Source organism: Typopeltis vanoorti, chromosome 16 (assembly GCF_054136105.1).
Source record: "Typopeltis vanoorti isolate ZY-2024b chromosome 16, IOZ_Tvanoo_1.0, whole genome shotgun sequence".
NCBI classification, from domain to species: Eukaryota; Metazoa; Arthropoda; class Arachnida; order Uropygi; family Thelyphonidae; genus Typopeltis; species Typopeltis vanoorti.
The window spans coordinates 62,118,886-62,136,044 of NC_143564.1; the positions used below are offsets into that span (position 1 = coordinate 62,118,886).

The 17,159-nt window shown below is 33.7% G+C and overlaps 1 protein-coding gene across 1 annotated transcript in view; it reads left to right on the top strand.

Moving 5' to 3' along the window:
• Positions 1-16,872, top strand: part of alpha-Spec (alpha spectrin) — a 509,808-nt gene extending 492,936 nt beyond the window's left edge. Inside the window, exon 50 of the mRNA XM_090406229.1 lies at positions 16,208-16,872. Within this exon, the coding sequence (XP_090262355.1) occupies positions 16,208-16,336 (129 nt within the window). The 3' untranslated portion in view covers positions 16,337-16,872. The remainder of the gene's footprint in view (positions 1-16,207) is intronic.
• The last annotated feature ends 287 nt before the right edge of the window (positions 16,873-17,159 follow it).

The window sequence follows — 17,159 nt, forward strand, 5'->3', positions numbered from 1 at the left end:
AACTCCCTGGTGGACACAGGAAGTTAAAGAGGCAGTGAAGGAAAAGAAGAAAGCATACCAAAAGTTCCTGTCAAATAAGTCAGCTTGTGCTCTTAGAGAATATAGAGACAAATGCAAGAATGCTAAACACTGTAAAAACTAGGTAAACACTAGGTAAACAAAAGTCATGAGAAGACTTTGGCAAGAATATAGAAAATAAATATCAAGAAGGTGGCAAAATATTCTGGAGGTTGTTGAAGAAGCTTAAGAATGGAGGAAAGAGTGCTGTAAAAGGAATTAGAGATGATAAAGGTGACATGAAAACGGGAGAAAAAGATATCCTTGAAGTATGGAGTAATTACTTTGAAAAACTGCTAAATGAAACAAGCAGTGATGACAGCACAGTGGTAAAAAATGCTGACCAGGCATGCAGTCAGGAATACATATCCATACTTGAAGTAGAAAAAGCCATCAAAGGCTTGAAATGTGGAAAGGCAGCAGGAGTAGATGATATTCGACCAGAAATGCTGAAGTATGGTGGTATAAGAGTCTTACAGTGGCTGCACTGCATAGTTCAGAAAGCCTGGACAGAGGGACGAATTCCCGATGATTGGAGTAGAGCTCTCATAGTACCCATATATAAAAAGGGAAATAAAACTGAATGTGAGAATTACAGAGGTATTTCCCTACTGAGTGTTCCTGGCAAGATCTATGCCAGTATACTTGAGAAACGGTTGAGAAGAATTGTGGAAGAAAAGCTTGGTGAAGAACAAGCTGGATTCAGGCCAAATAGAGGCTGTCAGGATCAGATCTTCACTTTACGACAAATAGTCGAGAAAGCATGGGAATATAACAAAGATCTGTATTTAAGTTTTGTCGATCTGGAAAAGGCATATGACAAGGTGCCAAGAGAGAAGCTATTCAATACGCTGCAGTTATATGGTGTCAATGGAGCATTATATCAAGCAATACTTAGTCTTTATTTGAGTTGTAAGTCAGCAGTTAGAATTGAAGGAAGTACAGGAAGATGGTTTAATGTTAAATCTGGTGTGAGACAAGGATGTACATTATCCCTTCTGTTATTCATTATCTATATGGATCACATTATGAAGGAAAGTGGTATTAAACCTGATATCAAAATTGGAGATGTTAATGTCAGCTCTTTGCTTTATGCGGATGATGTTATACTTCTAAATAAATCCGCTACAAGTCTGCAAGATTCTCTGACTAAATTGAATAGCTGTTGTACTAGATATGGTATGAAGGTCAGCAATAAAAAGACAAAGACAATGAAAATAGGCAGAATCATTGAAAATGTCAACTGTGTTGTGAATGGAGAACCTGTGGAACAAGTAAAACATTTCAGCTACTTAGGCACGATTTTTACTGAAGATGGTAAATTAAATATAGAAATAGACAACAGAATCAGCAAAGCTGGTATGGTAGGAAGTCAATTGAATAAATTCATATGGAATAAGAGAGAAATTAGTCGGAACACTAAATTAGCTGTATACAAGACAGTGTTCAAACCAGTTTTAACTTATGGATCTGAGAGCTGGGTCAGAAGTAAAACACTTGACCAAAGACTAGAGACCACAGATATGAGAGTCCTGAGAAAGATTATAGGCATGAACAGATGGCATCAATGGCAGTATCATATTAAAAACGAGGATATTAGGAAAGAACTTGACATTGTCAGCATCCAGGAATGCGTTAGCAGGGCTAATCTCAGGTGGTATGGTCACTTAAACAGAATGGGCGAGGAAAGATTAGCAAAACAAGTGTTCTCTGCCAGGTTGGCAGCAAAACGACCCAGAGGAAGACCAAGATATAGGTGGATTGATACGGTACAAAGTGCTTTAGACGATAGAAATATAAGATCTGATAATGTTGGAGTCTTGACAAGTAACAGACTGATTTGGAGGAAAATTGTAGATAGGAAATTAATAATGATGTAATTTTTTTCATGTAGTACTATCATATCCTGTACACCCCTTGAGGGTACATGGCAGGAATTTGATGATGATGATATCATCATCGGCATAAAGTACCATGTTCAATATTTTGAATTCTGATATCAGCATTAATGCCACTTCACAATGATTCTAACAGATGATAAAAAATAGGGAAGCAAGAGTACACCTTTGTCTCACATCTGATTTTACATCAAACCATCTTCCTGTAACTCTTTCCATTCTAACTGCTGACTTAATTTAGACTATGTATTGTTCAATATAAACATACTATTCATTTACACAATATAATGCACAATTTTGAATGATTTTTCTCTTGGTAACACATCACATATCATTTGCAAATCTATGTAACTTAAATGCAGATTCTTGTTACTTGTATATTTCCATGGTTTCTCATCTATTCTTGACAACCATCTATTCTTTTCTATTCTTGACAATTTGACCTGAACTTGGCTTTCCTCCAAGTTTCTTTTATACAATTTTTCTTAACCTCTTCTCAAATATAGTTGCATAAATCTTACCCAGGGCACACACACACACTCAGTACAGAAATTTCTCTATAATTCCCAGATTCAGTTTTATTTCCCTTTTTACAGATGCAATGCACATGTAACCGGACTACTATAATGGTTGAAATGGAAGGTCTGTTGAATATTTGGCTGGAAGACTGCAATCAAAAGATAATTCCAATTAGTGCCTATAATATCACGCCTAAAGCTCTAAGCATGTTTTAAGCTCTAAGACTTAAAGAGACTAAATACAAAGAAGACAATTCAAAATTCACAGCTAGCAAAGGCTGGCTTAAAAATTATAAATCTAGGGCTGGATTTAAAGAATGTGAAGGTAACAGGTGAAGCTGCAAGTGTTGATGAAGATGCTGCATCTACATTCCTGCTGAGCTGCAGAAAATTATTGAAGAAAATGATTAAGATTACTGCCAAATTTTCAGTGTGATGAAACTGGCCTCTATTGGAAAAATATGCCATCTAGAACTTTTATATCCAAAAAAAGAAGCAGCACCACCTGGCTATAAAGTACCAAAAGATTGCTTAACTGTTATGCTTGGAGGGAATGCTAATGGAGATTTTGAATTGAATCTGCTGCTTGTCTGTCGAACTCAGAATGCAAGGGCTTTAAAAGGATGTAACAAGAACTCTTTATCTGTAATTTGGCGGGTGAATCAGAAGGCTTGGGTTACCCAAAGTCTATTCGAAGATTGGTTTAAGTCTTATTTTGCCCGGCAGTTGAAGCTTATTGCAAGAGAAATAACTTAGCTTTCAAAGCTCTTTTGCTTTTAGATAATGCACCTGGTCATTCAAATTCTCTTACTGATCTGTGTGAGAATGTGAAAGTTTTATTTTCCCTACCAAATACAACATCATTGCAACAACTTATGGATATGGACGTCATTGCAACCTTCAAAGCCTATTTTTTTAAAAAGACATTCTCAAGGGCAGTAGAAACAACAACGGGAAAGCAGCAAGTAATGGATATGGATCTAGATGTTAATTGAAGAATGCTTGTTTGCTAAGGTCTGGAGAATCATTTTGCTTGTTATCGTAGAATTTTTGCCAATAAGAAAAAAAACTAAAATTGTTCAAACGATTTTTGATAATGATAACTTCTTTTGATAAAAAAAATTGCAGTAACTAATGTAGGTACAAGTATTTATTAAACATTTACTTTGCATTCATTTTTTATCTTTCCTAAAAGAGTACCATATAAAACGAACTATTAATACAGTAATCGATCATGGACGAATTGTACTTTTTACCATTGATTATTATATTTGATTAACGCAATTTTGATACCTGGTAACATTGAGGGATTAATGTACTGCATTAATTGAGGGATACCTGTATGGTAATTGGCAACAGAATATATCTAGTATAAGTAGGGAATCAATGAATAGATTTATATGGAATAAGAGAAAAATTAGTTGAAACACTAAAGTTATTGTATAACAAGCAATGTTCAAATCAGTTTTAACTTATGGATATAAGAGCTGGATTAGAAGTGAAACAGTTGATCAGATTCTGGAGATCACAAATGTGAAAGTTCTGAGAAAAATTAGAGAGCGAAGAATGGCTATATCAGTTGAGATAGGTCACTTAAACAGGAAATGGAAAGGTTATCAACACAGTGATAATATCTGGAAAAAGGCACATAGGAAGACCAAAATTTAGGTGAATTTATATGGTAAGAAGTGCCTTAGAAGACTGAAATATAAGATCTGACAATATTGTAGGCCTGACAGATAAGAGATTAATGGGAGGAAACTTGTCAATAGTAAGTTTGTAGTAAACTTTTAATGTAGTACTACCATAGCATCCTTGAACACCCTCTTAAGGGCATGTAGCAGGAATTTGATGATGAATGTACCAGAAAGCTAAGTCTTCCTACTAAGAAGAGAAAATAGCTTCAAAACTCTCAAAAAGCATCCAACTGTTATTATTTATTTATTTTTAAAAAAAAAAAAAAAAACATCTGTTATGGCTAATATCCATTATCTTCTCAGCTCATACTCTGTAGGACATCATATCAATAAATCTGCTATCTTGATATCTGTTACCATAAAAGCACCAACAACAACATAGGCATCATAAATGGCAACCCTGAACTCTGAGGAAAAATGAATATATCTTAGATCTATAGAGAGAATGGAGGAAATATATATATATATATATATATATAACCTGCATATCTTAGAAGGATCATATCACAATGTCATTTTTATTCTCTAAGAAAGTGATAGACTTGCTCTCTATACTAATCCAAATCTAATGATGAATACTAGACAAAGGAGGTCCTTAAATCTTTGAAAACTCGTTGAATCCACTAATCTGAAATAATTGCAAAATTCTTGTTGCTGCTGATTCTTCCAAAATATCTATTACATGAAAGGCCTCCTACAGAAGCATAAGCTTATCTGTTTTTGCATTACTAAAACCTGTTTTGTATGCAAGCTTATACACTATATTGATTATCACTCACATTGGTATTTTAGAAAACAGATGTCAATGTGTATAATCTAAGTAAAAAAAATATGTATTTTCTGTTATTTCCAATATTTTGCATTGTCAAATTGGCATCATTATTAGAGACACTATTATTACAGATATTTGCAGGCGTGATATAGGTAAGAAAGACTGAAGCACAATAAGAGAATCAAGTTCTACAATTCTAAAGAATACCACCTAGTGGGTATGATTAGGATCAAAGTCTAAGGATAAGTCTCCCAGATGTGTGGTAGTTTCACATGGTTAAACTGGTTGAAGTTATAGTAGTTCGTGAGTGCAGAAGCAGATTCATAAGTCTTTCAATCATTATTATTATGCAAGCTTTCCAGGAGTCAAAGACTCACTGAAGGAGGACCCCTTACAAGTTACTCTACCTAAATATCTATTTTTATTTATTTTTTTTTAACATTCAATGATGATGCACTGGCATTCATTTCACATGCTTACCTCATACAATGAGAAGAACCTGGATCTCTTATTCTTTTGAATTATATTTTTACTCGTTTCCAGAGATGACCCTGAGTTCTCCCCCCCCCCCACTTCTCATGATCTGCAAAATATCACTTTTGTCTACACTCTAAGATCACATTACCATCTGTTATGTGTTGATCATATCTCCTTTTTTCTGTCTGTTACCAAATGTTGAACATCACATTCCATAAATTTGTCCTTATTTGGACAATTCCATAGGTCATAAACATCATGATCACCCATTGTTGGATCTTTTATCTTCTCATCACCTTGAACCAAGTGACCATATCCAAGTACAGTAGTCAGATATGGTCTTATGAAAACCATGTTAAGTGGGAAAAACATTGCATTTATATTGCTAAATTTATACTTGCTTCTCTAAAGTAAAATGATTGGATCAGTAAGACCTGAGTGGCTGTAATGTAAAATTGTATGTAATCTTTTGTGTTTTTTAATCATGAAATCATCTGTGCTGCTAAATGAGAAAGTTTGCAACTAAAGAGTACAGATTCTGGTAAACTTGTGAGAAACCTAAGGATTGGAATTCATTCCTTGATGAGTAGATGAGAGATGCAGTTAGTGACTGAATGAGATTTTGCAAGATGTGTTAAGGGAATATGCTAAGGAACTGACAATGCCATTAATCCAGCTGATTAATGAAAGTCTTATTAAATCCTTAGAAGTCCATAAATAGTGGAAGGTCCTTATATAGCAGAAGGAGGATAAGATTAAAGATAGGATTGTACAAGAACAGTGATAAAATGTGAGGCATTAACCAGTTCCTATTTGTTCACTGGTTGTTAAGATTTTGCAAAATCAAAGAGCTTATATACATAATTGTACAGATGAGGGCTATATTATTTATGGAGGTCAGCAGGGATTTCCTAAGGGGTTGATGAAGGAAATGCATGTACCATCCATTCTCATTATAGCAAACTACCAAAGAGAGATGCTATAAGCACAATGCTAAAGAAAATGCACTATAGCAGACTGTTCACTATAACAAATTATTTCTGTGCTCCTTATAAGTTTACTTTAGTGAGAGTTGTCTGTATGATATTTATGTTGCAACATGTGGGTTTAGGTAGATATCAGAATATATTATTGGATTGGTAGTTTGCCGTTTGATATCATATAGTTGTACTGTACTGTATATGGAGAGGTATGACGGAGAAGGAAGGTTATAAGTGGAGTCCACAGGTTCATTATTAGCATTACTATTCATTCTTTATGATTTTTGTCACTGGATGGCATCAAAGTATGCAGATGATGTGATGCTATTAAGGAGTATTAGCAACAGTAGCAGTGTTATGGTTCTTCAGGATGATTTCAGTAAGTGCAAAAGATAGGCAATAAGTGGGGTTATTGCCCATCTTTCCCTAAAATTAAAAACAATGCTTCATTAAATGTAATGGAAAAAGCAAAGAAGATAGGGAATCTTGGAGTGGTGATGATGGATAGAAATTTGGAGTTTGTGGGATATATTGCAAAATGGTGAAGCAATTCCACAGGATTTCTACAATACTGAGAAAGGATAATGACTAACACAGATAAAAGTATGGCATTTCCATTGTATAAGCCATTATCAGACCACATCTAGACTGTTGTGCTCAGATTTCATCACTAAGATTTGGAAGGGATGAAGAAATTTTAGAGTACAAAAGTAGGTAAAAAAAAAAATATATATATATATATATATATATATATATATATATATATATATATATGTTAAAGATACCAAGCTATTTTAAACCTGGTTTTACTCCATTTCCCAAGTAAGCAAACAGACAAACAAGTCAAGTTTGCACCTGTAAGTGTTGCAAGTCTAGCTGACCCTACACGTAGTGCAAGACCAAGGCAACTCATGGTAAAAGTAGAATAAGCTCTGATCACTAATCTTAATATTTACCCTTAATGCAAAGCACATCTCCTGGAGGAGATGTATGATGCTTTGTATTAAAGGCAAGGGGCCACTACCCAGACCAGTTTCGACCTTTTTTGAGGTCTCATCAGTGGGAGCCAGGCTAGAAATACCAAGATTTTAGTAATACAGAGCTTATAAGTATTTTACCAGAACAAGTTACCATAAGGTGTTTTAACCTTATTTAAGTATTTTACTGACCCTACACATAGTCTTGCACTACGTGTAGGGTCAGCTAGACTTGCAACACTTGCAGGGTGCAAACTTGACTTGTTTGTCTGTTTGCTTACTTGGGAAATGGAGTAAAACCAGGTTTAAAATAGCTTGGTATCTTTAACATTTATTATACCCAAGGTAAAATACTTTCTACATATATACATATATATATATCAGGACTGTGGATTATTAGTTGTGCATATAGACTGAGGACAGTAATCTGCACTTTAGTAGTTAGAACACAAAGGGGTGATATAATTGAGATACTTAAGCTGTTGAGAGATATTTACTGGATGGACACTAAAGCAGTTTTTGAAATGGTAGAACAACTAAGTTGCATCACTGGAAGCTGCATAAGGGTATGGTGAGTAAGAGAGTGAGTAGATTTTTTTCATTAGACTGATAGATGCATAGAATGTATTGCTTGTGAAAGTGGTGAGAATACAGACAGTAATGACTTTAAGCAATGATATGATAGACTTTGTGGCATCTAAAGTGAAGTTTTGTGATAAGTCTCATTATCCAATAGAAGTTCTGAATAATAATAATAGTTTACCTTTACGTTTAATTTTTGTTGCACACATGTAAAGTTTATTCTTGCTGAATCACTCCAGCACACTAGTTTTCATTTCATACATCGGTTGAAGAAGAAACATTATCTTATTAAAAATCATGTTCAAAATGTTACTGTTTATATGAGATTGATTATATCAGGTAATTGATAGAGTATCATATTCTTATCTGCCTCATTCCTGAATTTAATCTTTGACTAACTTCTCCAATACCCTTAATACTATTCCTAAGATTTGAAGGATTTTAATTGTGTTTTGACTATGACTTTTGCATACCACACCTGTTTTTACTGGTTTCTAGAATCTGAATGTGCAAAGCATGTTATTTTCAGAGAGAGAGAGGGAGATGGTAGCCTTATTTTGGATTTTGAGAGTTTTATTGGTCATCCAGCAGAAAGCTTCTTTAGTGCAATTGGAAGAATGTTGTGCCCTTCAATTGGAAATGGCCAAAGTTCGATTCTTATTTTGACAGGAGGAATCTTTATATGGTTTTTTTTTTTTTTTTCAATTGAAGGTGAGTTAGCTGATCTCATGAAGGTAGCAGAGTTTTTTTTCCTCCCAGAAACTTGGGTTTTTCATCCCGCATACAGATAAATCGGCGTTCAGGACATGCACAATTTACAGACATAAAAAAATACTAGTGGTGATGGGCAGTAGATGATGGTGACAGATGGAGAGTTGTAGAATAGGTGCCCTCCCTTATGAGTCTTTGAACTCCTTGGAGGTGTCATGAAATAATAATAATATCCTTGCAAGGAGGAAATATTTATAAAATTGGATGGTAGACTGGAATTGGTTGTCTGACCATAGTGAGTTAAATAATGACAGCTATTATAGAAAAGTTAAGTTTTTCTCAATTCTTTAAGACAAGTTTACAAGGAAATACAAACTTGAAACTTGGGAAATAAGTATTTCCCAAGTTTCTGAAAATATAAAAGTGAATTGGAAATTCTGAAAATGTTTAAAGAAAGGAGTAAATTCTGAATGAAGGTGCTGATGGGAGAAGATTTCCACATAGTCTTTTAAATGCAGAGAACTAACCAGGGCTTTTGACCTAATGTCTATCCTCACCTTCTCATAGTGTACCCTGTTTGGTATCTGGATAGATAATGAACAAGGCTAAACTGGCAGTTTGGGATTTAGAGAACTGTAAATTGTTTTCAAAATGTATTCATATTGGCTTAAACAATAAATTCAAAATGATGGTACAGTATAACAGAATTTAATGCTGGCTGGAGGTGTTGCCTGATTAAACAACCCCCCCCCCCGTTATTTTCATCAGTGAACTGGAATCAACAATGAAAAGTCAGTGACTGGAACAAATCCTAATTCAACATTAGCAGAGTTCAAATTGACACCAGTATAAGAAGCATCAGTGGGAAAGAAATTAAACTAGCGGAAGGATTGGCATAATAGGTGTTACTGAAACAAAGAATAACAATCAGGGAAAACTATAGAATTCACTAAACATGAGGATAATCTTCTTGAATGGCAAGCAATATCAAGTAGAGGGATATAAATGTAGAAACAGGGAACTGGATAATGAGACTTATTTATGCTTATGGTCTCACAGAAGTTTCTGCTAAAGAAGTAGAGAAATTTTTTGAGGCATTAAAGAGGGCAACTGACACAACGAAAAAGGAAAAGTTGGTCCTTTTTGGAGATCTAAACAGCAGAGTAGAAAACGATTACCAGACATATAGAAATGTTTTGGGAAAATATGGAGAAAAGAGCAAAGCTGATAATAGTGGCAAGTACCTGTTGAATTTCTGTTCAGGACACAGACTAGTTATTACCAACACCATATTCCAACATAAAAATGTTCACAAATTCACATGGAGACAAGATGAAAAAATAATAATAGTTTCAAGATGAAAAAAAAATGTTGCTGTTGACAGCAAATGTTTTCCCACTGGTTCAGGACACAAAAGTATACAGTGGATTTGAAATTGGAAGTGATCATCAATTAGTGTTGAGAATGATGAAATTGAATTTCATATTGAAAAGAAGAGTGTGTAAGAAAATTTTAAAATGAATCAAAGTTTAGCAGCTTTCACAGTTGCACTGTAGATGCATTACACAAACATCATGAAAGAAAAATTGAAGGAGATTGAAAACAAGAACCAAACCTTATAGATTTCAGTGGCAAAACATGAAGAAATTAATGATTGATTCAGTCAGAGCATGTGGTTGAGGTTGTCTGCAAGAATAAAAAAATCAGAACTCTTTGGTGAACTCAAGCAGTTAACGGGGCAGCCAAGGAAAGGGAAGGAAGAAAGTCATATTGAAAGATTCTAGCAAGTAAATCAGCTTGTGTTCTTAAAGAATACAGAGAAAAATGTAAGAAAGTGAAGCACTTTGTAAAACTAGCTAAACAAAAGTCATAGGAATACTTTGGTAAGAACACAGAAAATGGATATTAGGAAGTGCCAAAATATTCTGGAGGTTATTGAAAGAGCTTAGAAATGGAAGAAAGAGTGCTGTAAAAAAAATCAGACATGATAAAGGTGACATGAAAACTGAAGATAAAGATATTCTAGATGTTTGGAGTAATTACATTTAAAGATTGCTAAACAAAAACAAGCAGTGATGGCATGGCAGTAGAAAATACTAATTAGAAATGCAATTAGGGAATACATATCAATACTTGAAGTAGAAAAAGCCATCAAAAATATGAAATGGTGAAAGGCAGCTGGAGTAGATGATATTCAATCAGAATTGCTCAAATATGATGACATAGAAGTTTTACATTGGCTACACTTCATAATTCACAAGGCCTGGTCAGAGGGTCAAATTCTGGATGATTGGAGTAGTGTTTCATAGTACCATCTATAAAAAGTAAAATGAAGCTGAATGTGAGAATTTAAAGTGAAATTTCCCTACTGAGTGTTTCTGGTAAGGTTTCTTCAAGTGTACTTGAGAAATGGCTTGTGGAAGGGAAGCTGAAAGAAAGACAAGCTGGAATCAGGCTAAATAGAAGATACCAGGATCAGATTTTCACTTTAAAACAAACAGTTGAGAATAGGAATGGAATATAACAAGGATGTGTATTTAAATTTTGTAGATGCAAAAAAAGGCAGATGACAAGGTGTCAAGAGAAAATCTATTCAAAATGCTCACTCATATGGTGTAAATGGGACATTGTACCAAGCAATACCTAGTCTATATTTGAGCTGTCAGCAGTTAGAATTGAAGAGGTGCAAGAGGATGGTTTGAAGTTAAATCAGGTGTGAGACAAGGGTGTACATTATCTCCACTGTTATTCATCATGTATATGGATCACATTATGAAGGAAAGTGGTATTAAACCTGATATTAAAATTGGAGATGTTAATCTGAGTTCTTTATGCAGATGATGTTATACTTCAGAATAAATCTAGTACATGTCTACAGGATTCCCCACTTAAATTTAATAACTGTTGTAATAGATTTGGTGTGAAAATCAGCATTATAAAGACAATGACAATGAAAATAGGCAGAAACATTGAAATCGTCAACTGTATCCTGAATGGAGAACCTATAGAACAAGTAAAACATTTCAGTTATTTAGGCATAATTTTTAGCAAAGATGGCAAATTAAATTTGGAAAAGGACACTAGAATTAACCTGGTATGATTGGAAGTAAACTGAATAAATTGTTATGGAATAAGAGAGAAATTAGTCAAAACACTAAACTAGCTGTATATAAGACTGTGTTCAAACCTGTTTTAACTTTTGATCTGAGAGTTTGGTTAAAAAAAAAAGTTGATCAAAGACTGGAGACCATAGATATGAGAGTTCTGATAAAGATTACGGGTGAGCAGATGGCATCAGTGGCAGTATCATATTAAAAATGGAGGATATTAGGAAAGAAGTTGGCATTGTTATCATTCAGGAATATATTAGTAGAGCTTTTCTCAAGTGGCATGGTAATTTTAAACACGATGGGAGAGGAGTGGTTAGTTAGCAATAAAAATTAACAAGATGTTATGAGCCATTTGTTTTGATGCAGTGCTAGTCCCAGGAACAAAATTCTTACTCTCCTGGAGGCCAATTTTTAGAAATTGCCTATTTTTTGATCAGGATTGCAATGTGATGTAACATGTAGTATTTGCAAGTAAGTTCAATTTTATTTATAGTAAGCCAAACATATACAAAATAATTGTCTTGTAATGATATAATCAAGAAAAGCTATAACTTATATAACCAGACTAAAAGTATACAATACATTAGCCCTACCAGTCTTAATGTATGGAAGCGAAATCTGGACAATAAAACAAAAAGACAAACAAAGATTAACAACAGCAGAAATGAAGTTTATGAGAAAAACTGCAAAGTATACCCTATTTGATCACAAAAGAAATGAAGAAATTATGAAAGAATTAAACCAAGAACCAGTAATAGAAAAAAATTAAAAAATATAAACATAAATGGATGGAACATGTTCAAAGAATGAAAACAGAAAGATTTACCAAAACAAGCCTTAAAGTACAAGCCATTAGGAAAAAGAAAACCAGGACATCCTCTTAAATGATTCAACGATGACTTCTATGGCCGAAACAGGCCATGCTAGGCCTAAATTCTTGATATGCATGATGATGAAGATAAGCTATAAGTTACCTTTTTTTTTTTTTTTTTTTTTTTTTTTTGTTTCAAAAGTAGTACTAATTCTAGTGAAGATACTATTACAAACAAAATTACAGACTATCTGAAAGAGCCTAGGGACTATAGAGCTGAATGAAAAAGATTGACTATATACCCTAACCATTCTGAGTATTTGCAGGGAAGAGGGGGTGGGGGTTAGCTGATTATTCAGGATTACAGTTTTAAATATTTTATGTTTATTTTAGTGATGGAGGATGAAAGTAAGGATCTCATTGCTACACCTTCATGCTGTTTTTATAGACCTGCTTGTCTCACTAAAATTTAAAACTTAAAAGATTTAAGACATGGCTTATAGATCTTGGGTATGAGTTTCTGCATGTCATGTTACATTTTAAAAAGGAATGTGGTATTAGTCTATGAGGGGTGGGGATGTGGAAATTTCTAATAAACACCTAGAACAAAATTATATTAAAGCAACTGATATAACCACAAGAAAGAACATACTAGTAGCAGAGTTATGAAGGTAACTTATGTCTTTATATTCTTATATCCTTGTATGTTCCTTCTTGCAGTTATATCATTTGCTTTAATTTCATTTTTGTTCTAGGTTTTATCAGACATTTCCAGACCCCCCCCACTTGAGAATGTTGGCCACTTAGTTTGCTTAACTAAGTGATTATTGCCTGCTAGAACTTTAAATGAAAGTGGATTGTGTAGAATTTTTTATACAGAACAATATCTTACACATAATTTTGTTGAATGCTAAATATATAACACAAGGTATATAGGTAGATAAATTGATAGTTGGGCTCCAGGTTTGCAGATTTTAGTTATACTCTATAGCCTAGGTATGCAGAGATAATAAGTTTTTTTAACTTAGCGATAACTTCAGTTTGACCATTTTCTGTTGTACCTCTCCTTGAACTTATTGACAGACAAAGCATCACAACAGACTCTGAGAACTCATTCACTCTCCAAGCGAAAAATCTAGTCCTCACACCCTTGCCAATCACACTCTTAATCAATTTTTAGGGATAACCCCTAGTTATTCCCCCTGCGCCCTGAAATATTTCAGCTGGCTGCTGAAATATTTCCTCTGCATCAGTTCTATATTACGGTAACTTAAATGCTTCTGTCACATTCACTCTTTTCTGCTTATCAACCAACTTTTTCAACTCACAGATCCTCAATCTGTCATCATAGGGAGCATTCTATTCCACTGACCCACTCACCATCTTGGTCAATTGCCTCTGGATCCTCTCCACCACTTCGTCTCCAAGAAAACAGGTGACCAGACCTGAGCACAGTAAATGATTTAGCAATACCAAGGCCTTATAAAGAGAGATGATAACCTCTTTATCTCTGCTTGTTAGCATGTCTTTCTTCAATAACAAAGTAATCCTACAAACTACCTTATTAATATGAAGTTCAGAACTTCAACTCTATCTACCAACACCTCGAATCCCTTGCTTCATGAATTTTTTGGAGTACAGTTCCATAATATGGTATGGAGTTTTCTTTTCATATCAAAATGCATAATTTTATACTTTTGTATGTTAAGTTGCATCCATTATCTTTTGCCAATACTGTCAGACTATTTAAATAATCCTGCAAACTTTCTACATTGCCTTTGTTAGCTATTGCTCTACACTAATGAAATGAAAGTTCAGATTTTTGGATTAGCAAAAACCTGAACATTTCCCTTTATTTCATTTCCTATATCATTTATGTACAAAATAAACAGTAGTGGTTCAAGCACAGAGTCTTACAGCACACCTGCTTTCTCCTCAATTCTGCTCCTCCATATACTACTCTTTGGCATCTGTCCATCAACTACCCTTATATCCATATCACCAGTTTCACATCCATCCCCATTTATTTCACTTTGCATAACAGAGTCTCATATGGTATCCTGTCAATGCCTTTTGCAAAATTTAGCAGTATCATTGTGTAGCCATTCCCTTTATCCAATTTAGCTATCACTGTGTTAGAAATAAAAACTAATAAATTACCAAATCATGATCTGCCCTTCACAAGCCATGCTGCTCCTCCCCACTTCACTTGTTCCTGAATTCTCTCTTTGACCAACTTTTACCACCACTCCTGAGTTACTGATTGGTCTTTAGTTTGGTGCCAGTCTTGAAGCCTCCTTTATGCAAAGGAACTATTTTGCCCCCCTTTTACTCCCTTGGCACTTTACCAGAGCTGAGAATTAAATTGAACAGTATAATCAAAGGTAATGCAATTCCTTTGCATATTGTTTTAATATACTAGCTGATATCCCATCTAACTCCACAGCCATTTCTCATTTTATTCAGTATTTTTACTGTTGGCCATGTCTTTGATCAAGTCTTATTTGACTATGCAGGATATTTTTCATTTTCTAAAAACCATTCAGTTTAATTTTTATTATTATTTTTTTTTAATATGATTTTTTCCCTAGTGTTAAAAGGTCTTCTAAAGCAGTGCTTCCCAAACTTATGGATGTAAAGGCTTTTGGAAAAATTAAAATATTTCACGGCCCCCATGAAAAAAAAAAAATTGCATGTGATCCGTGCTATCAGCACAGTCGCCCTACACCCCAAGTGTATTTCTTTCCCACACATCGCCTTCGCCTGTGTACACTAGCAATGAAACATTAATTTAAAGCGCGAAAAACTTGGCATTTTAAACGAGCAAAAGATTTTGCATTTGTGAGCTTTTCTGTGCTTCTTATCAACACCTTTGAAATTAAACTTATATAAATAAGCATATATTTACTAATATTCATTAAGCGCCGAAATATGCAGGAAGCAAAATTTGTGAACCAACACCAATGTATGATTTTTTCCATTAAAATATAAAAAATAACAAAAAAGAAATAATAAATAATAAAAATTAAACATGTTTCTTTTAAGATAAAAAAAATCTACTTAGTATTAAAATATTTTAAATTTGTTTTCATTATTTCATGGCTCCCTCAACAAAACTAATGGCCCCAAGGGGGGTGGCGGCGGCTCACAGTTTGGGAAGCGCTGTTCTAAAGTATACATATTCTTCTACTTATTGTTCATTGTTATCTAGTTTTCTTCAGTATTTGCCATTATTTTAGTTTTTATTGGTGAATAAAGAAGTGATGCCTAAACTGACCATGATAAAATTAATGCAGTTTACAATTAAATTTTGGATATAAGGTGTGAAATGGGTAAAATTTTTTATATAATAAGTGTGTCAAGTTAGGGAAACAGGGTTAAAATTTTGTTAATGGTTTGGCTAATCTGAAGGATGTGAAGTCAGTAGCATCTTCTACTAGCAATAACCTTCTTCAACTATTGGTTGGAAAGGAAATTTGTGGGTCTTTAGGTAATCTGTATTCTAAAAGGAGCTTTTTGTTAATTTGTAGCCAGTTCTATTAAATAAAACTGGATTTATTTGTTGAAAAAGTATACTATGTAATGTAATTCTGATATACTTTTATATATTTTTTCAGAATCTCACTAAAGAAATGGCTGATTACTGTGTCTCTCGCATGAAACCATATGTTGATCAGAAGACTGGACGCACTGTTACGGGAGCTTATGATTATATTGATTTCACACATACTCTCTTTCAAAACTGATTTTTTTAAGAAAGAAAAAGGAACACCTAAAACTGTCTTTTTACATTGTTACTTTTCTTTTAGTTATCACACGAGCATTCCAGTAAGAATCTCAAATGAAAAAAATTCATTGCTGCATTTTGGTAGTTAATAATTCTGTTATGTAGCTGAATTCATTTGTAATAACTGTAAGGAATCCATTCTATAGCTTTGATAGATGTTGAGCTTTCATATTGGTTTATAACCAGAATCTTCCTTTCAAACATTCCTGGCCTATATTTATATATATATATGTATGTGTGTGTGTTTTTATCTCCGTTTAATGAAACTTTAGAGCAGCTTTATTATTCTTAAGTGATTATTTTATATACATATTTATATTTCGTATATGTTTACTGTTAGCAGCTGTTTACTCAATTTACAAAAGAGTTTTGTATTTTTAAAATTATACATAGTTTCTCTGTATGATAAACATGTTGAAATTATTCTGTATCTGTTTCTTTTTGTGTTTTCCTCTGCCTTGGAAAAGGTTTATTAAATGCAGCTTTGTTATATTTTGTCTGTCTCTTTACTGTTATTGTGTATATATTATATATGTTATAATCAATTTTGCTATAACAAACTTTTAGGGACCAAAGGAATATTTTCTTATAGTGGAAGTTCGCTATAGTGAATTTCTTTTGAAATAATGTTGGTGCTATGAAGCTTTGACTGGAATTTTTCATTAGATGAAGTGGGTTCACTATAACGATCTTTATCATAGTGCTGGTTAACAGTATTTCATTTTAAATTCTCATACAATGTACACATGATGTTGAAGAGTTAATTTACATTTAATGGTTAA